General features: G+C 44.7%; 3 protein-coding genes across 9 annotated transcripts in view; 1 reads left to right on the plus strand and 2 right to left on the minus strand.

Moving 5' to 3' along the window:
- Window positions 1-1,651: 1,651 nt before the first annotated feature.
- Window positions 1,652-8,967, minus strand: BRK1 (BRICK1 subunit of SCAR/WAVE actin nucleating complex). The gene is made up of 3 exons (XM_007113723.4): window positions 8,809-8,967; window positions 2,847-2,929; window positions 1,652-2,566 (listed from the first exon to the last, which is right to left on the minus strand). The coding sequence occupies exons 1-3, from the start codon at window positions 8,924-8,926 to the stop codon at window positions 2,540-2,542; spliced, it is 228 nt and encodes a 75-aa protein (XP_007113785.1). The 5' UTR covers window positions 8,927-8,967; the 3' UTR covers window positions 1,652-2,539.
- A 6,027-nt stretch (window positions 8,968-14,994) lies between these two features.
- On the plus strand, window positions 14,995-15,871 carry FANCD2OS (FANCD2 opposite strand). Its single transcript, XM_007113724.4, has one exon. It carries the CDS (start codon window positions 15,050-15,052, stop codon window positions 15,584-15,586), a length of 537 nt encoding a protein of 178 aa, XP_007113786.3. The 5' UTR covers window positions 14,995-15,049; the 3' UTR covers window positions 15,587-15,871.
- Window positions 15,872-16,560: 689 nt separating this feature from the next.
- FANCD2 (FA complementation group D2) overlaps window positions 16,561-26,996 on the minus strand; it is a 59,201-nt gene continuing 48,765 nt past the window's right edge. For 2 of the 7 annotated variants that reach the window (XM_007113728.4, XM_028479654.2), the window contains 10 exons: window positions 26,215-26,308; window positions 25,426-25,548; window positions 24,488-24,581; window positions 23,715-23,786; window positions 22,954-22,992; window positions 21,911-21,985; window positions 20,851-20,925; window positions 19,736-19,882; window positions 18,508-18,603; window positions 16,567-17,050 (listed from right to left, as the gene is read on the minus strand). In XM_007113728.4, coding sequence (XP_007113790.1) covers window positions 16,976-17,050; window positions 18,508-18,603; window positions 19,736-19,882; window positions 20,851-20,925; window positions 21,911-21,985; window positions 22,954-22,992; window positions 23,715-23,786; window positions 24,488-24,581; window positions 25,426-25,548; window positions 26,215-26,308 — 890 coding nt within the window. In that variant the 3' untranslated portion in view covers window positions 16,567-16,975. Of the gene's footprint in view, window positions 17,051-18,507; window positions 18,604-19,735; window positions 19,883-20,850; window positions 20,926-21,910; window positions 21,986-22,953; window positions 22,993-23,714; window positions 23,787-24,487; window positions 24,582-25,425; window positions 25,549-26,214; window positions 26,309-26,996 lie in introns of all 7 variants that reach the window. The other 5 variants (XM_028479650.2, XM_007113727.4, XM_028479653.2 and 2 more) reach the window with 5 other exon arrangements.

The raw sequence follows: 26,996 nt of genomic DNA on the forward strand, positions 1-26,996 counted from the left end.
CAACTACTGAAGCCCGCACACCTAGAGCCCGTGCTCCACAGCAAGAGAAGCCACCGCAATGAGAAGCCTGCGCACCGCAACGAAGAGTAGGCCCCGCTCGCCGCAACTAGAGAAAGCCCGCGTGCAGCAACGAAGACCTAACGCTGCCAAAAATAAAATATATAAAATAAATTTATATTTTAAAAAAATTATCTAATAGCACTGAAGTAGGAACGAGAAAGGAAGTTTTAGATGTGGTTATACCACACTCGGGAGTGGAAAGGTTAGAGCAGTCTGAGGCAGGCAGGTCTAGGTCCAAAGTCCAGCACCTTTCCTTACTTTGTATGACTCTGGACAAGTTTCAGCCTCTCTAAAGAACTGCATGGAGGTAAGAACGCCTACTTCTTAGGGCTTGAGGACTAAATGAAATAGAGCAGACAAAGCACTTAGCACATCTAGCACGTGGTAACACTCAGTAAGTTACAGACAATACTAGTTACATATCCGTGAGCGAGCCGAGGCTCATTTTATAAAGGGGGTATTGACAGTTACACAGGAAAGCACTCTGATACCTCAAAGTGCCAGGTAAGCAGGAGGAGGTTAGGCTCACTGGTTCCCACGCCAGTTGCTCTCCTTACAACCAGCAGCTTACCATTAGCAACACGGTATTTAGGGAACTAACTTTTTTAGAAATATTACTTTGATATCAACAAATTAACAGAATGTCTATAGGACCATAAAAAAATTATCATTTTCACGTCATCTAAGGGTTTTTCTGGCTTCTATAGATTATCGTCACTTTTGCCTCTATCACTATCTTGTTATAGTCCTCGCACATAGTCGGAACTTAGTAAGTATCTGTTAAACTGACTGCAGAGCACCGGATAATCTAAAACTTGAACTTTACAGGTACTTATTTATCTCAGAAAGGATAGAGAAGATATTATGAATAATGAACTCAAGCGATTGTTAAATCACCTCAGATGAGCTCAATAATGTTGAAAAACAGCACTTACCAAAGTAAAGGGGGTCAGTATTGCCTCCGTTGTAATACCACATTTTTAAGTGAAGGTACTACTTAAAATGGTCTTCCACCGGTCTAAGCACGGATCTAAGCTCAGATGTGACAATGCAAAGCAGCTTGAGCCCTGCCAAGTCAGTTCAATTGCTATTTGCTGACTACCTGCCTTTTGCAAGGTACCAGCTGAGCAACACAGGCAAAGGCACTGATGTATACTGTACGATGCAGACACTAAGGCAGAAAACAAGATCAAACCCAGGGCTGAAGTGCAGTATTAGTATGGCAGGATGGGAGGGACTGAGAAAAGGAACAGGGCAGCACTGAATGAAAAGTAAAGTTAGGAAAACTTTATGGAGGAGGTTCAGCTTAAGCTAGACCTTGAGTGGCAGGTAAGATTTGAATAGGGAGAAATGAGTTTTACATGACTAAAATGAAAATTCTAAACAGGGGTTAAGCCTTTAGGAGTGGGTTGGCACAAGTTTATAGCAGGCTTTGATGCTAGAATGAAAAGTTTTAGACTCTTCTGTTTAAATGATTTGCTTTTCAAAAAGAAGTAGACATTTAGCTTGTACCTTAAAAAACTAATAGTCTGCCCTGGATCGCAGTTAAATTGTGTAGATGCTGGTATTTCAATAGACTGTAAGCATCACGCCTGATTCAACACTGTATATTTTATTGGAGCATAAAGTGCCTACATACTAAGTACTTGGTAAACGTCCACTGAACGACCAAACGATTCCCAGGATGAATTAGCGCGAGGTCCAGATACGGGGGCTCCAGCTGGCAAGCCACCTAGGGTTGATCAAACAGCTACATCTGAAAGTTTGCTGTTAGAATAAGAATCCCACACATCTGATTTCAGTGGAATACGTGAGCCCCATCTCTAGCTCCTCTCCCCACCAATCACAGCAGTCACATAAAGTTGAGGAGTTTATTAGGGAAATATGAGAGATAAAGACACCCCAAGTGAGAGCGAGAAAACTCTGAAAATGTCCCTTTTCAAGCCAAGCGGGGGCCTGGACTTGACCCCCCCCCGAAGGACAAGAGACTGGTGGGTTAGCAACAACATCCTCTGGCAGCCACCTCGCCAGGGCACCTCAGCCAGGACTGCTTCTGACCCCTGGCCAAAGGTGGGGAGGAGACAAAGACCGTTTATAGAATCAGTGCAGAGGCAATGAGAGCTGCAAGGAAAGGCTGGGAGAGAGAGAAAGAGAGAGGTGGGGAGGACCTTGACAGAGTCCCAGCTTTTGGCTCTTTGCGTCTCAAATATGTTGACAAGTAGTTCTACAAAGTGTCACTGAAGAAGCAGAATGCCTAATGTTGCTTCTGAGAGTTCCCCTGGACTCCTCCCCACACGCCACATCACACTGCTGGGTGTACACGGCAGAGCCCAAAGGCCACATTTTTGAAAAAAAGAAAAACAAAAATAAGCCCTGTTGCTCTTTAAGCAGAGAGGAAGGAGCTGAAGGCTGCTGGGGCCTTTCCCACGAGGGTCTGCGTTCTGTAAAAGCAACTTCCCAGCAGCAGCATGGCACAGTTCTAGGTGAGGGTCTCACCTTTTGTCACCTGTCAAAGGAAAATTGACAATCAGATAAATTCAAAAGCATTAGAGGGGTCTAAAAAAAATAAAAAAAAAAAGTCTTATTTTCTATCCTAGGTAGCTGGGAGCGGTAGAAAAGATGACAGCTTCAGAGTCCCAGAAAGCTGGTTTAAAATCAGGCAAGGTAGTTAACTTCTCTAAGCCTGTTTCTGCTTCCAGGTTTTTTCTGCAACAAGTGGAAATGTGCATTCTCTCTTGCACAGCCATGCCTGCCTCATGAGGAAGGCCCTTGCCCATCATACTCACCCTTGCTTCAATGTACTCTATTCTCCGTTCAAGAGCTGTCAATTTCTCGTTTAGCGTTGCGAGTCTTGAACGACAAGACATATCTGGTAAAAGAAGACTGACGTTCAGGATTAATGCCATTCCAGACACAAACACACACACAGCCCCTAAGACGAAGAGGACGAATGGTATATCATGCAGAGCACAGATAAGAAGAGCGAGCGGGCAAAACAAGGCCGTGGGAGGATAAGGTGAGAAGTATCTTAGGAGCACAGCTGCTTAGAGAGGATCTGCCTAACTTCCTACCAAATGTGGCAGGCAGAGAATAATGCCGCCTCACCCCCCCACAAGATGTCCACGCTCTAATCCCCAGAACCTGTGAATATGTATCCTACAGGCAAAGGGACTTTGCACATGTGATTGAAGTTAAGGACCTTAAGATCTTGGATTATCCAGATGGGCCCCATCTAATCACAAATCCATACATGGAAAAGAGAAAGGCAGAAGAAAGGTGGAAGGAGAGACTCGAAGTGTGAGAGGGACTCAACCTGCCACTGTTGGCTTTGAAGATGGAGGGAGGTGGCCATAAACCAAGGGATGCAAGTGACCTTTAGAAGCTGGGCGTGGTCCTTAGCTGACAGCCAGCAAGGAAACAGGGACCTTAGTCTTACAGCTGCAAGAAACTGAATTCTGCCAACAACCTACGGGCAAGGAAGCAGCTCCTCTTCTAGAGCCTCCGGCCCTGCTGACGTTGTGATTTCAGCCCAGCGAACCAGTGTTGGACTTCTGATCTACACAACTGTAAGATAATAAATGTATGTGGTTTAAGCCACTATATTTGTGTTAATCTGTTACGGTAGCAACAGAAAAGAGAAAACTAATACAGCAAGGCTGTGCAGATGGCCATTTGCTAATGGGCAAACCAAGAGTTTCAAGAGAGGGGAAAAGACAAGAGGAAGAAAATAATCTCAATAGGGAAGAAAAGCAGAGGCCAAGGAAGCAGCAGACCCTGAGGAGGAGGGAAGGTGTGGTGTTTCTGAGCTCATGGAAGCCAACTCACTGCTGCTGCTCTAAGGGCGCCTGATGTCCCATCAGCACCTGCACAGGCCTTTCAGAACAAGAGAAAACTTGGAGAACATCAAATACCCTGTGGATCCCACCTTTCATCTGCAAAAAATTCCTTTCCTTCCCCTACCTTTTCCAATCTCTTTTACCACCTCACCCAAAAGGAAACCTAGATTTGCCCTAAAATTCCGTTCCCCCTGCAAACTTCTCTGACACAAATCACTTGGCTACTCTTCCTCCAACTGTTCTCAATATCCGGGAGAAAAAGGTTTCCTGGCATGCTAATTACTCCCATACTCCTCCCAAAACTGTTCTTCAGTCATCTCTCAATAATCCTCACTTCTGAAGTTTACAATATCCGCTCTCCGAGACACTCTCCCACCCAGTGATCTAACACTTAGCTCGCACCCCTCCTTTTAATCTCTTCCCTGGATGTTATGCAAAAGCGCTTCAGAAACCAATTTAACAAATCTTGCCCACCCTGATCTTGCCTTGACTTTCATTTCATCAAGTCCAAATCTTACTCATCTTGCCCTTTTAAACATTCTCCTTCAAGTCAATTCAAAGTGGACCTCTGAGAGGTCTTTGCTGAATGGATATAATCCTCCCTCTTCTGTAAGGATTTGCCTATTCCGGACATTGTTCGCTCTTCTTTTTTTTTTTTTTTTTTAAATCTGCTAGTGCTGCTGCTTCTAATTCCCAGGTCCAGCTTGAGGAGAAGCACCTCAGCACCCTCCTTTTCCCGGATACACTGCCACTGCCAGGCCTGCCCCAACAGGACCTAATCTCTTTTCAGCCTGGTTTTTAGAAGCTCAAAGGCACATCGTGTATGCTATTCAGTAAGAGCATGAATGTTATCACCGACAACCTGTCTTTTCCCATAAAAACGTCTGCCAAAATGAAGGGGCAAGGTGGTGAGAGGGAGGGTTCCTTCCTGGATGGCTGTTCTGTTCTAGCTCTGTCAATCTGGTGACGAATCAGAATCCAAGAACAGCACTATGTTACTGGCCTGCATGGATAAGCACGGTTGAAAATTTAAAATGTTGAACTCTAGAAACTTCAGTCATATTTCAGATCCCATTAAATACATCCCGATTCAAACAAAATGCTGGGAAACCATGCGGCAGCCGGACAAATTTGAAACCACAACGCATTTATATGTACATTATCACCAGACTGTAATGGAAAAAGCCAGTTGTCCTCATCAGGGTGCTTGATGGTGTGCATACATTACCACCGCTAACAAATGCCAGTTACCAGACAACTTCTCTGAACTCTTACCGCACGTAACCTTAGCCTACAAAAATCAACACTGTCTTTCTCTCAAGGTCTTATTTCTCCAACAAAATTATAAACTTCCTAGGAGTGGCGATGTCCATTTATTCTTTATTTATTAATTTTTTTTTCCTGCAGTACGCGGGCCTCTCACTGCTGTGGCCTCTCCCTTTGCGGAGCGCAGGCTCCGGAAGCGCAGGCTCAGCGGCCATGGCTCACGGGCCCAGCCGCTCCGCGGCATGTGGGATCTCCCCGGACCGGGGCCGAACCGGCGTCCCCTGCATCGGCAGGCGGACTCTCAACCACTGCGCCACCAGGGAAGCCCCATTTATTCTTATTTATCCCTTTCTCACAGCATCTCACGCACAGCTGGAGTCACAAGAGGCAAGCTGTATTTGTTGGCTACGTGTAAGAACTGAGATTTAAAAACAGCCTCATTCTCTATTTTTTTTTGGTTACATTTCTCTGAACATTAGCTTTAGAGTCAGAAAAAAAGGTGTAAAAATAAAAAGCTATCATCTGTAACAATCTATTTTTAGAAATGTCATCAATTCAAAGTACAGAATAGGCCCAGTGTTAGGATGCTAGTGCTCCATCGTGATCTGTGTGTCCTCCGGTTCAGGTGGTCCTCCAACGCTGAAAGGGTAAACCACAAAGAGATCAAAATTCTACTCACACCAGCTGGAATCACAGGGTAAAAGCTGTTCGGAATCATTAGGTATCCTGGAAAAACAGTTCCCTCCCCAAAGCACATGCCCTACACAACGTCTCTGCGGTCAGGGTGAGAATTATAGGTCTGCTGCCATTTTCCAAAAGCTATAGATGCCCCCTCAAAATAAACGCCAGCTAAATCTTTGCACCACCAAATCACATTATAAACACAATACAAAGCCCCCCCCAGACACATGTCAGAACTGAGGAGTCATGCTAAGGGCTTAGAAAGGGAAAATACATCCCACACTCACTCATGCTGAGTCATCCAATGCCAAGACAACACACTCAAGTCTATCCTTATGATTTATCCAGTTTCTCAGCCTGGTGGTCTTTGTCTAAACTCTTGTATCGTGATATCGTCAATCTTCAGGAACTTGCCTCAGGTATACCTAACTGCTAAGATAAATTGCTTTAACTTTTAATAGTGCTTCCTAATTGTTCTTACTTGTAACTAATTGTTCTTTTCTTTAAAAGGACTAAATCCACTTTCTAAAATCTTCAAAAAGCACCTAGTAATTACTCCAAACGTTAGGCCATTATCCTCACCTTAAGAGAGAATAACGGCCTAAGCCAAGGGATGCCATTTCTTCCAGCTCCTGAGGAATGGAATCCTATGCGTCTACTTCCTTGGTCTAGGACTTGCTGGAAATTTTGAAGAAAAAAAAAAGTCTTTATTCTCTATCTGATCATAAAATGGGACTCACACGCAGCTGCTAAAATCTCACAACAGGTATTTCCTTGCCTATAAAGCAAGAAAAGAGACATTTCTCCTCCGCAATCCTAAGCTCAAACTCCTCAATTTTCGGTTAGTTCCAAGACTCACCCACTAAAACTTCAGTAATATGTCAAGAAGTTTTATGTCAGAGATAAATGTATGTTTATTATATGCTTAATAATATGATTCCGTGCTCAGAAACGAAGTTATTACATTACCTGGATCCAAACTGGGGGAGGTGAGATGCTAGATCCCTTTACATTTTGAACAACAGCACCAGTTTAACTTGTTATTTTAGATGCTTTATTTATTTATTTTTATTTATTTATTTATTGCGGTACGCGGGCCTCTCACTGCAGTGGCCTCTCCCGTTGCGGAGCACAGGCTCCGGAAGCGCAGGCTCAGCGGCCATGGCTCACGGGCCCAGCCGCTCCGCGGCATGTGGGATCTTCCCGGACCGGGGCACGAACCCGTGTTCCCTGAATCGGCAGGCGGACTCTCAACCACTGCGCCACCAGGGAAGCCCTAGATGCTTTATTTATTGAACTGACATTCTTAATACTTTGTTTGGATAGTCTGTGTCTACATATCAGATACTAACTCCTACCAGATAAATGAAGCCTTTTGCTTCTGGTTTTAAAAGTAAAAACTCTCCACATCAGTTATCTGTCCAACTACTTTCCACTGCCTCTCCAGACTAAGCCAAAGTGTCAAAGCTGTGACCCTGTCATCACTCCATACCTCCCGGAGCATGGAACATTTTGTTTTCTCTTATCTGGCTCTGCCTCTGAGGGAATGTTATGAGTAAAGAATGCCCTAAAGAACCCCCAATAATAGTTTAGCTCTCTAAGGAAGCAGGAGAGACAATTATGAGAACATCAAAATAGTTTGCGTAGAACTTAAAAAATAATTTCAGGATACATGAGATCTATGACTTCTTGACTACCATTCCCTACTACAACCTCTATACTAAGTTATATGTGTGAATTTGTATCACTGACGTATAATTTATACTATTCTCATCTCTCATTAGTACTACCTTCACCCTCATTCCGAGCGAGGAAATCCATCACACCAAGTCACACTGTATGTGAATATATTAGGACAAAAACAACGTTCTGCTTTGTTCTGAAGTTGTCCTTATTTCATCTTCAAGGCAGAAATTCTTTCAATGCAGGAAATGGTTCTTATTCTGTGTCCCCCACAGAACCTGAGAGAGCCTTGTACTCAGATCTAGTTTCTCTTGCTGATGCTTTCTGACAAGACTCCTGCCCTGTCACCTTTATACTCCTTAGGACTTGTCAGTTCTCTAGCTAGAAAATAATTCCTTTTGAAATCTTTCTTAAAACATCGGAGTCCCCTCCTTAATCTTAATCGCTTAATGTTGCTGAAAGAGTGGACCAGAAGCGCACCAGTTGGAAAAAGATCACTAGACGTCATCCCCACACCTTGTGATGACATAGAAAGTCTACCCAGTGTTCAGTTCTCTCAAAGAAACACTTGGAGAACATGAGGTAGGGGGTCTCTGCTAGGGGCCTGCCGTCCAGAAGCATGTGGAACAATGCGGAGAGAATTTAAAACTGTCACGAGCAGGCCTAGGCAAGATTTTGCTAGAAGCAGACAAAACACCCACTGTCGGCTAGAGACTAGCAATGCAGAGATGTCCATGGCCTGACGCGATGTGGACCTTACTGTGCCCTCATCTGCTGCCACTCAGCACAGCGCGCGCGGAGACAGGAAGGAACCCACAGGAGGGGCCGGAGGGGCGACTAAGAGGCTCGGAGCTCAAGGGTTTCGACTCGATCCGGAAGGAGATGGGCAACCGTCTAGTCTTTACAAGGCAGTGACACACCCATGCTGCGTTCCGAGCGCCAAGTGGGGACTGGAAGCGAAGCACAGAGGAAGAAGGGAGGCGACTGAAGAAAAGAAGCAGACGATGGATGGGGCTGCCTGACGTATCCGGGAAAAGGAAAGACTTGTTAATGGATCCGGGGTGAAGGCAAGGAAGCCGATGAGCTCAGCGTGGGGCAGGAACACCCCACAGGGACTGCCCAGTGGAGGCCAGGGGTCAGGGCGAGAGGGGGAAGGTGCGGCCTGAAGGAGGAAGCGAAAACCAGCAGGAGCCCAAGGCTCCCCGAGTCCCCTTCAAAGCTTCTCAGCGCCCTCCCTCAGCAGGCCTCCCTCCTCCCAGCCTCCCCCTGCTCGCCAGCTGACCGAACGAGTTGAGAAAGTCTGCGATTTTCTTGATGCTGCTGGTGATGACCTCAATGTACTCCCGGTTCGCCCAGTCCTGGTGAATCTCCCGCTGCACGGGATCCTCTTGCCCCGCCATGGCCGCAGTCTAAGGAAGCGCGACTGCGCAGGCGCCTCGACCCTCCAGGCCGCCAGTGCGCCTGCGCCGCCAGCCCACACCGGTCCCGGGGCACCCACGAATCCACGGGCCTTGTGGTGCGCCTGCGCATTGTCACGTCCTCACTGGCCTCTGCGCGCTGCTCCCACGGCCCTGAAGACCGTCGCCTCCAGGTCCGGGAGGAGAATGGAGTGCGCACGCAAAGTCCAACCCCACCGCCACCACCACATCTGTCTCCGGAGGTTACGGTCGATGGCGGGGGAGCATGGGCCCGCATCACGCCTTACCTCGGGTGCTCCAAACTAAGCTTGCGGTCTGTGTCCACAATAAGCTGGGCATAGCCAATTAAACCACATTAAATACAAATCATTTTTAAAATGCCTTTTAACAGCACAACATGAGGTCCCACCTTACAATTATCAAATGAACAAAACGTTATTTTTTTTTAACGATAATACTCAGTGTTGAATAGGCTGAGGGGAAATTGGTAAACTCGTAAATAGCTGGTCACACTGTAAACTGGCACAAAGCCTTCAGAAGGAAATTTGTAAATTGTTAGCAAGAGCTGTAAAAATTTTCAAACTTTTTAACTTAGGTGTTAACAAAATTATTGAAAAAGAAAAAACACTTTATACACAAAGGTGTTCTTTGAGGCATTACGTGTTTTTAAAAAATAAATCTCAACAGTTGGGGAATGGCTAAATATTGGTATGGCCACTTAGAGCAATATTATGCAGTCATATAAATGCTAATTATGAAAAACTGGCAACATAACGGAGATGATAAATGAAAGGGAAAACAAAATGCATGGTTTTTTTTTTCATTGCAACTAGGCAAAAATTATGTCTGCTTGAGGACAAGGATATACTAAAAAATGTCAATACCTGGTTTGTTAAGGTAGTGGAATTATGGGCAATTTTGTTTCAGGGAATATTTACAATCTCGTTTGTACAGTAAATGCCTTTTATTTTTTAAAAAGTGATGCTGAACAGTCAGATTTCTTCTAGCAGTAGCTGGGAAGAAAACATTACTAACAGTCCTGTACTCTGGTAGAAGATCTTATAAGCTATAATGCTGCTTTTTTTAACAAAATAAATTTATTTATTTAATTTATTTATTTTTGGCTGTGTTGGGTCTTCTTTGCTTCGCACAGGCTTTCTCTAGTTGTGGCGAGCGGGGGCTACTCTTCGTTGCGGTGCGCGGGCTTCTCATTGAGGTGGCTTCTCTCATTGCAGAGCACGGGCTCTGGGCGCACAGGCTTCAGTAGTTGCAGTACGCGGGCTCAGTAGTTGTGGCTCACAGGCTGTAGAGCACAGGCTCGGTAGTTGTGGCGCACGGGCTTAGTTGCTCCGCTGCATGTGGGATCTTCCCGGACCAGGGCTCGAACCCGTGTCCCCTGCATTGGCAGGCAGATTCTCAACCACTGTGCCACCAGGGAAGCCCCTATAATGCTGCTTTAATAGCTGCTACCTCACTGGATCCTCATAAACCCTGTGGAAGGAAGTGAGGAAGAGGTTTCCCATTTTACAGATGAGAAAACTGAAGTCCAGGGTCACAGAGCCAATTAAGTGGTGGACCTTCACCCGCTGATTCCAGACTCCGTTATCTTTTCACTGTACCACTCTGAGAACAGGTTAAAGTCCATCTGAGCTCTCCTACATTTTCATGTAAATGGTTTCTAAAATAATAATAAACATCGATCCTAAATATGAAACCCAGGCATCCAGAAGGCTCTCTGCCATTCATTCCTCCAGTTATGGGTTTGCCAATGTGGTAATTCTTCACTGTAGGAATTGTTCCCAACGCGTGATGCAGGGCTGCACAGGCAAGCTTCAGGAATGCTCTTGGTGCAGCAAGGAGTGCTTCTGGGTGATAGACTGCCTCAGCATAAGGGAGACAGGTCCCTGTCCTTGAGTCTGTCACACGCTTCACAGAACTTGGGGATCTTGTCAGTGACTCCAGGTATAGCAATCAGCGTGAAATCAAATTCTTGAAGAAATGTTTTGATTGCATTGTGTGGTCATTTGAGTTGCCTTTGCAATCATGTGTTCTTGGACCATTATTTGCATGGCTATAGGTATAGTGTGTGCAGTGTGGCAATGTTGCTGGCTACTGTAAAAACATTATATGGGCTCTCAGCAGAGCAAATGCGGCTGTTGTCACGAGAATCCCTGGATGGTGCAACCAGAATGTTGTGTTGCATGATACAGACCAAACTGATGTTGTAGATCATCAATAATATGAAGTATGGGAGATTCTGGCTTTCTATACATGTACGGTAGCCGTGGAGGTGGAGTATCAGACTTGGAGGTGATGGCAAATAGTACCTCCAGGAATACATCCCTTATTGTTGGGCAGATTAGACAGAGGACTGTGGTGCAGATTGTCATTACAGCATGAAGCCTTCTCTATCCAACAATTCTTAATCATACAATTCTGCTTTGGGGGACTTTCATTTAAAAAACACAACTGTGCAATAAAAACTACTGTTTTGTTTGCTTTTTACATAACAAGTGTCTTTTATTCAAGAGGAAAATAAAAATAAACTTAATGGGTGAAAAAAAAGTTGCAATTCAAAATCATCTCAGGGGACTTCCCTGGTGGTCCAGTGGGTAAGACTCCGCGCTGCCAATGCAGGGGGCCCGGGTTCAATCCCCGGTGGGGGAACTAGATCACGCACGCATGCCGAAACTAAGAGTCTGCATGCCGCAATGAAGATCCCGAGTGCCGCAACTAAGACCCAGTGCAGCCAAAATAAATATTTTTTTAAAAAATCACTTTAGTCTTTTCCAAGACTCACCATTCTCTGCCCCTCTATCCACCTCCAACTCTCTCCACTCATCTCTCCTTCCACATGGATACACATGCGCGCGCACGCACGCGTACACACACACACACACACACACACACACAGTGGACATCTGACAATTCTTGACAAGTCCCTCAAGACTATCTCGTCTTCCAAACCAGGATCTCAGCCTGACCCCATCCCTGGGCCCCAGTCTTTCCCCTTCAGCTTCACCCAAAGAGCCGGGCAAAAGGTGACCGCTCTTGTTTGTGCTGTGTTCTATGGTTCACAAAGTGCAAGGGCAATTTCTGGGTATACAAGGGAAGGGCAGGTGGGCCATTAGCTAATTCCTCCTACAAATACTGCACCCTGCCAGGCACTGTGATAGGCACTGCGGATATAGGAGTCAGCCGGGTAGACCTCTCTTCCCCCAGCCTTCCAGAGTAGTTGTTTGCAGTGAGGTTTAAAAGTAGTCAGATCATTCCTTTATTAAGGTGAAAGTGTCAGTTTATCAGCTTTATGAGAATGGGACAGAATCTTCCTTCTTGAGGTTTAACGGAAAGCAAAGTTTTTGGTTGGGAAGTCAAGGAGACACATATCTTTGTTTGCTCTTGACAGGCGATCACGTATAAATTCTGTGCCCCTGCATTGGGATCATTTCAATGCAGCAACAAAGGCCTTCAGAATTCTGGGTAACTCAGCCCGAATACCCAGAGCAGGGTTTAAAGAGTAGAGCTTACATTTTAACACTAACTACAGCTCCCGGGATATTTATGCAGGTTCCTGGCCACAGTCTTTGAAGTGGGCGCGTTGTGCTCTCTGACCAGATCAAAAAGGCACACCACTGGGGCGAGGCGGGGAGTAGGTGGAGGGGAACAGAGACGGGGATTCGGACCAGCGCTCCTGAAGCCTGAGTCATGGACCAGGTGTTCCAATCAGGTGGGGGTTCCTAGCTGGGGCGCCTCGAGGCCCCCACCCCTCCCCCCCCTGCGGCTCGGGCTCCCCCGCGGTCCTGGGTCACAAAGGCGGTTGCCAGGCGCCGGGTGGAGAAAAGATGCGGCCCGGGAACAGCGGCCGCCACTCTGGAGCGTGCGAGCGGGCTCAGCAGGTGAGCCCCCAGCCCGGATGGTGGGACCGGGACCGGGCTCCCACCGCCACCGCTGCCTCGGCCAGAGCCGTCTGGCCCCCCGCCCCCGGTAGGGGCCCCCGGGGGACAAGCCCCTCTTCCGGCTGGGAGGGGGAGCCTACCTCACTCAGGGAAGCTCCAGCCCCTCGGGATCGCAGTTCACAGTTCACGAGGACCTCAGCTGCACTTTGACGCTGCTTTCCCCTTTCCCAGGTGGGGAAATAGAGGGACTGGTTTCATTGGCATGGGAGGAACGGTACGAAGGGGAAGTCTTTTGGGCTAGAACCAGGTGTTCCCTATCCGGGAGCTATTAGAGCAGCTTGAACAGACTTCCTAGATTCATCCCCTCCTGGAATGGATGACGGTGACTTCTGGGTGGTAGGAGTGGGGGGTGAACTATCTTTATTTGAACACAGTGTGAAAGTGGTGGAAAGACCTGGGGTCAGAAGCCCTCTTTCATCCCATGTTGGTTCTGCCTAATATTTAGGCTGGACATTTGATAAAGCCTTTCCCCTCTGGCCCTATTTCCTCTTAGGAGACAACAGAGGAAAGGCTCCTGGGATTTTTCTTTTTTTGGTCATATGCTCAGAGGCGTTAACGCCCTCCACCGGCACCTTGCCTTGGTGGTGTACCAGAGCAGCCCTGATCCTGGATGTATGCTCCTAGGGTCATAGTATCAAGTACCAGAAGCCTTCCACAGGCTGTTTGGAATAGATAACTATCCCTTGGGTGTCAATTTCTCATCCGAAGGCAGCCCAGATACTTGAACAGTATGCACAAGGGCCTGCATAGATCAGGAGAAACGTACCAGTTGGAGGAAATCAACAAATCTCCTTTCCTACTAACCACCGTCAGGGGCAGCTCTTCTGGTTTGAAAGGTCACTAACAATTCCCTTTAAAAAACGAATCTTACTGTCTCACAAACTATGGTGGAGGTGTCAAACTTTGCACAGTATTTCCTGGGCAATTACTGGATGGGATGGGATCAGACCTGCTGCTACCTTTGAGTGAGACTAGAGAAGGGGCAGAGAAATACACTTGACTGGAAAGAAAAGGGATATGCTATGCCCCTTAAGATAATAGGTAGGTGCTCAAAAACTGTTAGCTTCTCTTGAATTCAGTGAAATCCTTTATATACTGGCAATTTTAAAGTAGAAAAATGGAAAGTCCGAATTCTACTTGGTTAAATTTTGAGTTAGCAACATCCTCCCAGCCCTTTCCTTTATCTCCAAAGCGGGAGGGGGGTGGAAATCAAGTTCTTAACCAGTGGGTCTTTCATAGATAAGAAAAAAACAAAAACAAAACACACATAGAAGAACCAGAAAAATCTTTTAAAAACTTTAAAAGACTGGCCTTTGGAACTTTTTTCCCCTCCCAGCCTGGTATAATTCCCCTGAGGTGGTATATAAGTAGCTCAGGGCCCTGAGAGAGCTGCTCCCTTGTGTCAGAAAAGAGGTTTTTAGGGCCGAGAGCAGACTGTCTCCATAATTAAGAATAGTAAAAGCTGAAGTTCCTTAAAGGAACAGCATAAGAAGTTCTCAAACTACAAGGTCCATCAGACTCCCCTGGAGGGTTTGTTTAAATGCAGAATGCAGGGCTCTTCCCCCCAGAGTTTCTGATTCTATATAGGTCTCAGGTGAGGCCCAAGAATCTGCATTTCTGCCACATTCCCAGATGACTGTCATGGTTCTAGTCCCAGAATCATACTTTGAGAACCAACGGTATAAATACATGGGATTTAGAGTCACAAATATTTGGCAAGACACACCTTTCTGAGCATCCATCCACAAATAATGTCTCATCATAAAACGCCAGCAGCTTCTGCCACCTGAGAGGCATAGCTTCTGACTTCAGCAGTTATCAACACAGCACAGATCCTAATGCTGAACAGGGACACTCCATTTTGGACAAATCTATTTCCTCATCTGTAAAATGGGTAAAAACCTACCTTCAGAGGCTTGTGATAAGGTTTAATAAAGTACACATAGCAGTTGCCAGATTCAATACTTGTCACTATCCTCTGCTGCCCTTTATAGAATTACTAGTATCATAACATCTACTGGAATCTTCTCATGAGAACTACAGAGTAAAGTCAATAATGAGACAGAGATGTGAATTTAAACAGCCATGCCCTTGCCAAAAGCATGCTAGGAAGATTCCATGTTCTGATTCCTCTCCTCTAGGACTGTCAATGGCAGGATACCAGCTCTGGTCACCATGGACCCCACTGGATGAGAGCTTCCAATGGCTGCGGCATACAACACCTACACCTTCTTCCAAGCACCCCTTTAGGGCTTCCCCCTGCTTCCCCAACACCCCTTCTGATCTTGAAGTGCAGCTGTGCTTTCAAGAGGTCACTCTAGTTCTAGACAGTCCATTCCTGGAGGCTGGGGTGAGTCCCAAGTTGCCCTGCCACACGTCAGAGCTCCGAACCATGAACAACAAGAAAGGGCTGGTCAGGAAGCCCCAGCCTGTCTGCCTCAATGGAGTGGATTCTGTCTTTGGCAGGGTCATCACGGCTCAGCCGCCAAAGTGGACTGGGACCTTCAGAGTTTCAGACAAGTCAGCCTTTTGCAAAATCATCAGCCGGGAGCACCAGTGGCCCCCTGGACTTAAGGAGCCTCAGATTCAGATGACAGTGAGCATGTGCAAACAGATGCTGCGCTCCATCCTCCTGCTGTATGTGACGTACAAAAAGTGCACCTCTGCCTTGCAACACTCCAAGTAAAGTGTCCCCATCTGATCCCCATTCCTCACACCACGCCTTTCACTATGTGCCTGAAGCTTACATAGACCTTTCCGTGTAAAAGAAACTGTGTTTGCCCCAGCCATCTTGCTTTTCAGTCAAGCAGTGACAATTCAGGAGCCCCCCTCCTCTCTGCCCATCCAAAAATGGGCCAGTGACAGACCAAGGGAGAACATTTCTATTGTAAAGCTGAACAACCATTTAGCGTCAAACTAGCATTGACATGTACATGTGATAAAGAACCATTAAACAAACCACATAAACCAATGAGCCTACTGTGAACTCTTTTCAACACTGAAGACCACAATGAGTTGGGGAAACAAAGAGTGTCAAGGAAGGAGATATGGATTTCTATGTACATGAGGATGCAGGGGTCAAAAATCTATATGTGGGTCAACGATTAATTTAAAAAAACAAATAACCTCCCCCACCAAAAAAACAACATAAAAACCTAACCAGCCACACCCTAATACTACCAGAGAGTATAAAAGTGGGTAGAAATATAACAAATATTAATTAATATTTACAGCCTGGTAAAAAAGAACTTGGTAGCAGCACTGAAACTGGGCTTTCTGGCAGAAGACATGAGAGTTCCCCATTTTAGCTGAAATGTACTCCTAATGTTCTATTTTTAATAAACTACAAGTAATTCTGTAGCCCTGTTGTAACTAGATTATAGGTATAACTCAGAATAATGTGGAACTAAAATAAAAATTATATATGCAAAGTTAACATGAATTTGATGCTGCCATCTTCTCCTTTATCATATCTACATGACCACCAAAAATTTAAAAAGCAGCCAAACATTCGACTTTCTTTGGGCATTAAAAGAAATTCGTCACTCCTCCAAAAAAGATCACAAAATATCTTCTCATCTCAAATAAGAGGATCCTTGTAATAGGGAACATATGATTGTAACTGGTAGAACCGATGTGTTCTACCAGTCTCCATTATTTCTCTGCACAAACACCAATTCAGTTCCATCTATGAAGGAAATTCGAAAAGAGGAATGAGGTAGCTGAGGCAGAACTTGAAACAGAATTTATTTGTAAAACTGGTACAAGCCTAAATTCTAGAATAAATCCAGAGTTTCAAAACTAGCTCCTGAAGCTCAGAATCATGACTACTCTGCTTCACAGCACTGCCATGTTCGCCTAAATTGGTAAGTAACACTACATTCGAATTCTGAGCCACGGTCTTTGATGTTAGTAGACAACCTGTGAAATCCACAATTAAGTTGATTCAATAAAGCCCCTTCTTTAAGGACAAAATAGGATGCTTCCAGTTAGAAAGGCAGACAGCAGATTTGAAACCCTGAACACAAAATGTTAAGTAGCTGGCAGAGATGGGGAGGGAGTATCTTTCTGTGGTCTAATCAGAGTCATCGTCACTCTCATCACTCTCTCGCTCCTTTTCTCCATTACTTGCTTCATCTTCTTCACCATCCTAAGAGACAAAGGATAATTAAATATTTTAGGTCATCCGGGCGACGCCATGACTTGCAACACTGCTCCCACAGCAAATATGACTGTATTGTATCGTTGTTAAAACAAATGATAGGTTTTAAACCACTCTTTTGAGAATGAATCAGAGGCTCTCCCATTCTTGTATCATGGCCTCTAAGCCAAGACGATGGAGGGAGCCATTTTGATACTGACTTATGCCATTCTGCAACCCAACCAAATATGCATGATTTGTAAACAAGCCACAGCCCTCCAGCTCTACTGCATGTGTGTGACATAGGAACAAAATTGGTATTCAATATTGAATGAAATGTTTGTTAAATTCAAAATCCAATAGGAATCCAGAGTAAAATTCTCTCTGGTTTGTAAAATCTAATCTGGGAGGCTTGCTTACGACAAAGCAAACCAAACTACTAGGATACTGTCTGCCTCAAAACTTTTTTATGGGGACTTCCCCGGTGGCACAGTGGTTAAGAATCCACCTGCCAATGCAGGGGACACGGGTTCGAGCCCTGGTCCGGGAAGATCCCACATGCCGCAGAGCAACTAAGCCCGCGTGCCACAACTACTGAAGCCTGTGCTCCGCAACAAAGAGAAGCCACTGCAATGAGAAGCCTGTGCACCACAACGAAGAGTAGGTCCCGCTCGCCACAACTAGCGAAAGCCCACATGCAGCAACAAAGACCCAACGCAGCCAAAAATAAATAAATTTATAGGACAAAAAAAAGCCATAAAACTTTTTTATGAGAACAAGGTGGAGATATTCTATACAAATAAAACAGGACCGTGTAATAAAGGAATTTTTCATACTAAATGATCCTTACACATCAGCCTCAAATTGCATTACAAATTGTATCCACAGGAGGGGTTCTTAAATCTCAGCTTCTATCTATAACCCACCTGAATTGTAACAAACTTTTATAAATATATACATTTTTCTTTAGCTTTCTTTAGTCTCAAAAGCACTGGTAGTAGCCCCAAAGCATAAGGACTCCTACTCTTACTTTAGTCCTCAGTGGCAGCAGCTTTTGATTCTGTGCTTTAGCTCTCATATTTCTATTTTAGATATTCAAACAACATGTTTAAATGGTTTAACTCATTCTTCTCAACACTTAGAGAACACTTTGACCTCTTCTTATCTCCCGTCTAAAATGGTTTCAGACATGAATTCAGGAGGCTATAATGGAAGGGAATTTTCAACTCTATAACATATGCTACAAACAACTCCAGATACTCAAGTTGTGATTAAAATATTGAGTGATTATAATATTGTGTGGGGTTTGTTTGTTTTTTTTTTCTGGCCCCCACAGAATTCACATAAGCACAGAAGCTTTTTTGGAGGGAATGGAGATGGGCATAGAAGTATCTGATTATAAAATCAGGCAGGGAGTTCTGCACTCTCTACCATCAATGCCACTCTGGTGCCTTTTACAGACATACCTCTGTTCCTTTGCTCTTGGAGACCTGGGATGACGTATCATCCTCACTCTCATCTGCTGTGCTCTCCTGGGAATTCTGGGATATAATCTCTTCACCCTAAATGTGAATGGGCCAGGACAAACAGTGGGTTATAATGATCACATTTGGGGTCTCAAGGGGAGAAAGGCTTAGTTTATAAACAAGGCAAAGAAAGATATTCAGTCATTCAAATATGGTCAAACACGGACACCAACCTGTGATCCAGCATCTAGAGAAGATAATCAACCCAAGATTTCTAAGATGCTTGTGGCTCTGATACAATATGTAGTTTTACAAAAGGTTCACCTTTGTATTCTAATATCATACTAGTTTTACAAGGCCAGACTGTATTGGTGACTCTTTCAGGTAATGCTGAATATGGTTCTAAAATTTCCCAAATACCTTAAGGTATGTGAGCATGAACACCAACACACCAATCGCAAATGGCCATGCAGAGGCTAAAATGGTTTAAGAACATCAAATCTGGATCAGGACTGTTTGGACTCAAACCCTAGCTCCACTCACTTATGGCTGAATGATAAGTTACTTAACTTTGCTGAGCTTCAATTTTCTCATGGAGACAAGAGATTGATGTGAAGAAAGGAAGCTAATTCTCTGGGGAACTATTCTTTTCATATATAAGATTTTAAGACTCAGATATTGTAAGCATGAATGAGGAGGGCTTGGACTGTACTTGAAAAATGCTATAACTCCAAAGTAGTAGTATAAGCAACACAAGATTTCAGCCAGTCAGTCAGACAATTGAAAGAACTAAGAAATGCTCATTTGTTAAAATTAGCCAGAGAATAATGTCAGGAACAAGACAGACTGCTTTTAGGGGAAAAAACCCAAAATAACTAAACAAAGTTTTTCCATATACAAAAATATTCTAAATCTACCCACAGTAGGGCTTAAAGGTGTCCCTCTAGCTATGGGAAGAGGTTTTCCTGATCTGCTCCTCTATGTCTGAGGCCTTGTTTATATCAATGGTATGTTTTGATGCCTTCGCTGCCTGGGATGAGGAGTGCAACCTGCAACCAGGGCCCAAAGGCAATGTACCCTAACGTTAAGAGCTAAACAGTCACAGATTTGAGAAAAGCAGTTTTGAGTATTGAGAGAGTGGGGTTTAGGTGACCTCCCTTAGATACTTTCCAATGCTCTCACAAAGAAAGGGAGTAGGAGATTATTACTGGCGGGCTCCCAGGCTTACCTGCAAGTCCCGGTTTTTGAGATTGCCCAGCCAAAAAGCCTCTCTGCAATTGTTGAGGATGAGCATGGCTTTCACTCTGCAAACTAACAGCTCCAGGGTCTTTTTGAGCAAAGGCACATGTTTGGTGAGTTTCGTGTCCTGGTGAATCTGAATGGAAACAAATGCATCCAACTCATCTGGGTTTATCATCATGCTTTCACATTTCCTATACAGAAACTTTTGAATTCCTGACACCTTGAACACTGAATAAGACCATATGCCCTGCCAGTACAGGCCAGAGACATGTTCCATCAAAGAGCAGTAGTCGGGCAGAGTATTCCGAAGAGAATGGCAGCTGTCCTTCAAGCTAAAAGAGCCTAGAAGACATACCACTAACACCTCACAGTTCCTCTTCATAACCTCTTATTGATCAATTATCAATGAATTTACGTAAAATATTCTTGAATGTATATTCTACTGATATTAAACAACAGAGAGTATCCCTATTTAGCTGAGGGAGCCCTTATAAAATTCCACTGTTGAGCACCTTAAAAAGTTAGAACCGGGGGCGGAACTGAACAACAGGAACTGGGCTTGCCAGTGACTGCAGAGCTCCATGGTTCTGTGTTCCTTCACACAAAACAAGACTGGCTCAACCCCAGGCTCAAGTGGAAAAGTCCTTTAATGCTCACATGTTCTCACAAGAGACAGATGTGTTCCTTGACAAGTAAGGAGTACAGCTGAAAAGCTCGAAAAACAGCTGCTTTTAGAACTACCTCTTGTCGCCAGCAGAGTCATCACTTACATAATATTCCTCCTGCCCAGAGTACTTTGTAGCAGTGACACATCCACCAACATTCTCTCACCAAAGAAGAGCTCCTGGAGGAAACAGGGCTATGGAGTTTGAGTCAAATTTCAGATGCAGAAATTCCCCTCTAGATGATTACCCAATCTCTGCCAGCAACTGAGGATTTGACCACTCTGAATAAACTGCCTTTGGACAGACATAGTCCCAGAAATAAAGGCTCAAGAGGGGTAAAAAAGGAAGAAGGCACTGGAGCCCACGGATCTCCAAAATCACAACCACAGATTAAACCAACAGGTGGGTTAGTGGTGTGACCTGCTTTCCATCTTACCTTGGAATGCCCACACAGGTGATGAAGCAGCCTTGTATTCAACTGGAAGGTTTCCAGTAAACTCAGAACATCTTCCTATAAACAACAACATTCGTAAGTGCCATATGAAACGTTCTCATTTCATTTTATGTGCAAGATATTCTTGCAACCAAGGGTTCCAAAGAGGATCAAGCCTGCAGGTTCCAGCTGTATATGGACAATCATCTCTTCCTTTTTTAAAATTGAGGTATAGTTGATTTACAATATTATATAAGTTTCAGGTGTACAACATAGTGATTCACAATTTTTCAAGATTATGCTAGACAATTATCTTAATTTGGCCCTCAAATAGGAGGAGGAGTGATCACTGGCTAGCCTCCCCTTTATCTTTCTGAGTTATGAGGAACCAACCAAATATTGTGAGTGTTTTGCAAAGTTCAACTTGCTAAGTATGTGTAAGAAGTAATCATCTCTGTTTCTGTTCTTTTTATTTTTAAATTAAAATTTTTGGCTGCACTGTGGGGCATGCGGGACCTTAGTTCCCCGACCAGGGATGGTACCCGCAACCCCTACAGTGGAAGCGCGGAGTCTTCACCACTGGACTGCCAGGGGAGTCCCTGTTTCTATTCTTATTTCACTACTCTAGTCTTGGATCCCACTTGGGTAAAAAACTCTCAAGACTGTCCATTATAACAAGAGTTTACGACACAAATGAGATTTTTTTCGTTTGTTTGTTTTGTTTTTCAATTCCCAAGAACAGACTTAGAAAAGCACACAGGAATAAGCAAATGACACACTAATATGTGAGGTCCTGGGACTGCAGTAGCACAATAAAATCAAGCTAAAAACAACAACCATCCTCAAATCTGGAGGAGAAGTAGGAAGGCGGATGTACTATGGAACATTCAGTCCTACATGGGCATCTCTGGGGATAGCTGAAGTGACCAGAAGTACCTAAGCAGATCTGTGGCCCAGAACCTGGGCAAGGGGACCACCCCCATGCCAGCCCAGGAATCGCTGCGGACATATCTTCTGAATAACTGTACAGAACATGTCTTTGCTCTCTGTTCTCAGTTCTTACCCGATGTTTTCTAAAACTGAAGTCTAGGAGAGGCATACACTGCTTCAGAAATGCTTCCACAAAGAGACGCCCGTACTGAAGAAGAGAAGAGACACATTGGCGCTGACCTCTAGCTGAGGTCTTTTACCTGAAAGGCCCCTGCCTAAGGCAGCATAACATTTCCCAGACCAGGGGGTTTATTTTCTTATTTTTATATATAAAAAATAAATTGGAAAGGGTCCAAAAGGTTAATTTGGAGAATGTAGCTTAATGCAAAAGCTAAATGGGCCTGCTAACTAAGCCCCAGAATCAGGCAGACTTACCTACGCCAGACACAGTCAATGCACAGGGGTGTTGCTCAGCTTGAGAATGAGGGCACAGAGGAACAGAGGGGAACCCCAGCTCCCTGAGGACACCTTACTCTCAAGAGGAAAGAACTGGGTAGAGCTGAGAAAGCACATGACCACTTGCCCAATTTACCAATCAGGTAAATGACTCCCCCTTCTCACCCATCTCCCATAATGCCACCAGGGTGGAGTGAGTAAAGAGGAAGAGAGAAGCCAGGAGATAATGAGAATGGGGCACCATCCGCTAGAAGGAACTGTCAAGAGTGGGGCTAGAAGCATTCTCCCTATAGTGTTCTTTAGCTCTTAAGCTATCAAAGATTTGATGGGTTTACCATCAAATCTAGGGCTAATCTGGGATATCCCCCCACAGAGGAGTTCAGCAGATACCAGAACACCAGCTCCCACATTGATAAGGCCACACATGGGCTTTAAAAAGAGCAATCACCCACTCCTCCTTCCTTTCTATTGCCTGGGAAGGAATGGCAGGGAGTGACTACTCCTCCTGAAGCCACTCATCCTATTTCTAAGACTAAGTTTTCAAACTCATAGGAAAATTGGTTTCTCTTGTCATCCAACTAGTATGGGAAAACATATCCATGGTCTTTTCTAGACTACCTGATAGCACAGACTCTGGAGACTGGCTTTTGGGCAAGGTATTAAGCAATTCCACTCAGCTAACTCACAGGAAGAACAAACACTAAAGAGGGCCGGTCTCACCTTCAAACATACATGCAGAACAGGACGGCTATCAAACACCTGGAGAGATGAAGGACAAGAAACCAAAGCTGAAGTCTGCTCCTCTGAGCACCCCAGCCTCCTCCCCACCGTGCAAAGCACAGCTCTGAGTGTTGCAGAGATGTCTAAAATGAAGAAGGCAGGCCAACATGTCAACAAATCAATGACAAAGCAGAACGAAGTAATCCCTGTAACTGAAGTTCAAGAAAAGGAAGAGGGGAGCATAGAGGAACAAGGAATTGATTCCAACTGGGAATGTTAAGAAGATGGCATTGCAGAGGCCCCAAACCTTGATCTGAATCCTGAAGAAAGAGTAGATGAGGCAGAAAGGAGAGAGAGCAACATTCTAAGCTGGAGGAACAGTCTGTGCAAAATCATGGAGTGGGAGAGAGCACAGAGTATGCGTGAGGGATAAAGAAGGCACTCAGGTTGGAAGAGGGACACAGTGGGGAATGTGCTCAGACCCACGGCGGGGTGGTGGTGGGGATGACACGGGGAAGAACCCATTAAAGAGTAAGTGCTGTGGCACAGATGGGAAGGAGGAAGGCAGAGAAGGAAAAGACATTGCCCGGGAAGAGGGGAAGGGGTTATCCAGGGTGGGTGGGGCATAGGGAGGAAGATGGGGGAAGCAGGTCCCCAAGGGAGGCTGGGGAGAGGAGCGGGAGGGTCCATTTTGGAAGCCAGGCCCCTTGGTGGTTCCTGCAATTAGCCAGTGAGATGAGATAAGGAGCCTCCATACTCACCTTTATCAGGTTGATGAGGATACTGAAGTCTCGAACAGCCATGTTCCAGTAGAGGAGCTTCTCTTCATGAATCTGGAGGCAGCCAAATATACAGACACCTTTGAATCACAGGCAAATACTTCTCTTACTGTCCTCCTACTAATATATGGTTCTTGAACTACACAGTTATACAGAGATTTAAGCCAATTATCCTCGTACAGAGATGTGGCAACCAGTGAACCCACAAGATGGCTCTGAGGCCTGCATGTATGCGGTAACATTGGGGTATCTTATAGAGACTTTCTAAAAAGAGGACCTCTCTTCAATAATTTCCAAGTAGGAAAACGCCTCTGCAACATACCTCTGGGCCATCAGCCCCCTGTGGCTTCTGTGATTCCCTATGCAAGTCCTATCTCCCAGCAGGCTAGCTCAGTTCTGGTTAGCAGGCTACCAAGGCCCAGGCTACCAAAGCATCTCAAGCAGGCTTGCTCAACTCAGGCCAGATCACAAGTTGCAGCCGGGTACATGATGCTGCAACCAAAGATATTTTTTTCCAGACTAGGTCAAAAGAGTCCCAAGTCCCCTGGGAAGCAGTCAGGGAAAACAGAGCCCAATCCTCACTTCCAACCAGAGGGAAAGGAAATTAAACCAGAAGCTCTTTGAAAAAAAAATCCTGGATCTTAGTAACTCGAAGGAAATAGCTTAGGAGAAAATTCTGGACCCAAGGAGTAGAAGAATCAGCGGCTTCCAAGTAATCCAGAGTCTACTTCTTGGGGTGGGAATATCTGACTTACCTGCTCCGAGTCTGCTGCTGTTCCAGCCTGAAGACCTTTCACTGTCTTCTCTAGTTCAGCCATCATCACACGGAAGAAAATGACAAACGTGTGCCTAGAAGAGAAAAGAATGATGCCCACACAATGATGCACTGCTCAGAAACAAAGTCCTGGGAAGAAGCCAGGGAACCAAAAGTTATTTCCCTCCCCACCTCTCTGAATGTCCTTTAACTAGGGCCCACCCTAAGAGGACGCGAGAGTGGGAAGGATTTAGAAATGAGCTGAGAAGATGGCCTGTGAAATAAGGGGATTAACTTCATGAAGGGTGAGTGTAGTGGTAAAGAGCAGGGAAGTAGTGGTGAGAAGATCTGAGTTTAAGTTCCTAGTTCCATATTTACTTTATTGCCTGTATCAATTGATCAAGCCCCCTAACACTCATTTTTCTCATCACTGAAACAGGGGTAATGATACCTACCCTCAGATTCATCAAAAGGATCAAATGAGATAAACGATGTAAGAGTGTGTTGTAAACTGTGAAGACCATACAAGTGTCAGATAACCACTGATATAAATTATGAGACACAAAACCCATTAAGTGAGACATTATATGGTTAAATACAACAATCACTGTATCCTTCTAAAGATGGCTAAAATACTGGATAAGTAATTTCACGTTTAAAGGATGAAAGCACTGATAGAAGTCTGGTGATTAAATATCCAATGCCGCTGAAGACTGTAACTACTGAAAATTCATTCCTCAGTGAGGTCCTTTCACATGCGCTGGGGCTAAGGGCTGCTTGGAGAGAATGCACAGTAGATGCTGTGTGTGTTGAATGAATGATTGTACCTACCCTCTGTATCAGAACTAGATAAAGAGTAAGGTAGTTAATTGGAAACTACATACATTAGACAGTGTGATTCTAACTTAGGGAGAGAACAAGAGGAGAGTACTCCCTTACCTGGTCAGTGTAGGGAATGTGGAGGAAGATGCCTCTTTAGGAGAGTTGATCAGTTCCGGGACACCAACACCGGCGATCTCCTCTATGGCCTTCAGAACACCGTCTGTGTGCTCCAGGTAGATGCTGCATTGACAGCCATAGGAGTATGAACGCATGTTACAGAATTCCTAAATCAAGATTTCTTTCTTGAGACATTACCAGGTACTAAGCTTTAAAACAACTATTAGCATTTATTTTACTTTATTTTATTTTTTATTTTTTGGCTGCACCACGTGGCTTGTGGGATCTTAGTCCCCCAACCAGGGATTGAACCTGGGGCCATAGCAGTGAAAGCGCCAAGTCTTAACCACTGGACCGCCAGGGAACTCCCAATACTTATTTTTAATAAGGATTCCAAATACTTGTCAGGAGGTAAAGGAAATGATGTCTCAGTTGGAAATACAGTTAGACACCTTGGAAGTGATGGTTGTGTCTTGGATATGGTAGGCAATAATAAATATCGGACTCATTGGTTAACAAGGCAGGATACAACAGCAGACTCCCCCACTTCCTCTATGATTTGATTTAATAAAGAACTAGCTGACAGTATAAAACAGAACATGAAGATATGACAATCCACATATTCCAAATTATGTTAATTTCAAACCTACTTCACTGCTTCCAAGTTACCCCTAACCAAGGTAATTTCTCAGTTTTTGACCAGACAAGGGACCTGAACAAAATGGCAAAATGAACAAAGTGGCAAAATGGAAGGCTATTTGGCTTGTGGATAGAAACTGAGCCTCTCACCTAAGCAAAGCCTGGAGCTGGTCATTAGGAATGCTGCTCTTCTCTTTCTCCCCACTTGGCCACACCCGACAAAGGAACTGTCTGGCCAGGGAAGCTGTTGGAGAAACAAGGCAAAGACATCTCATTCATGGAAAATGAACTTCACTCTTGTTTTGCAGGCTTTTGGGGATGATTATTGACCAAAAGGATTATTCTTTTATATTTACTATGATGTTCCTGGGCTAACAGACAATTTGAAAAATAGCTGTCATGAGCTCCTGCTCTACTGGTTCTTCTACCAGAAATAAACCCATTTCTCTAAGACTCAACGTGTCCCACCCTCTTACCCTGTCTTGACACAAATGTGAACCACATAGACACACAGAGAAAAGGAATGCTGCTGGGCAGTGGGAAGTCCATCTCAGCTCCTCCTTGGCAGGCCAACAAGCAGTGGCTGCTTCCTAGATTCATACCAAACCCTCCCCTTTTAAACAACAGGGAATAATAAAGGTTTGTTTTGCACGTTCTCCTTGTTTTCTGTCTGTGCTGCCAATTAAGCTGTATCAGTGAGATGCATTCCAAGAGCTAGGTCAAAAGATAGTTAAAGAAAAAGATCATTGATAAAGGAGGGAAGGATATACAGTGGAGAAAAGACAGCCTCTTCAATAAGTGGTGCTGGGAAAACTGGACAGCTACATGTAAAAGTATGAAATTAGAACACTCCCTAACACCACACACAAACATAAACTCAAAATGGATTAAAGACCTAAATGTAAGGCCAGACACTATCAAACTCTTAAAGG

The sequence above is a fragment of the Physeter macrocephalus genome, chromosome 18, assembly GCF_002837175.3.
Source record: "Physeter macrocephalus isolate SW-GA chromosome 18, ASM283717v5, whole genome shotgun sequence".
Classification (NCBI taxonomy): Eukaryota; Metazoa; Chordata; class Mammalia; order Artiodactyla; family Physeteridae; genus Physeter; species Physeter macrocephalus.

What these genes read in the sequence shown, in the direction of transcription:
- FANCD2OS (XM_007113724.4), top strand. Translation starts at nt 15,050, where the DNA reads ATGGCAGGATACCAGCTCTGGTCACCATGGACCCCACTGGATGAGAGC.
- BRK1 (XM_007113723.4), bottom strand. Translation starts at nt 8,926, where the DNA reads ATGGCGGGGCAAGAGGATCCCGTGCAGCGGGAGATTCACCAGGACTGG. An exon ending in AGACTTTCTCAACTCGTTCG is followed by an intron (nt 2,930 to 8,808) that starts GTCAGCTGGCGA and finishes TTCTTTTACCAG; the next exon opens with ATATGTCTTGTCGTTCAAGA. An exon ending in TAGAGTACATTGAAGCAAGG is followed by an intron (nt 2,567 to 2,846) that starts GTGAGTATGATG and finishes TTCCTTTGACAG; the next exon opens with GTGACAAAAGGTGAGACCCT.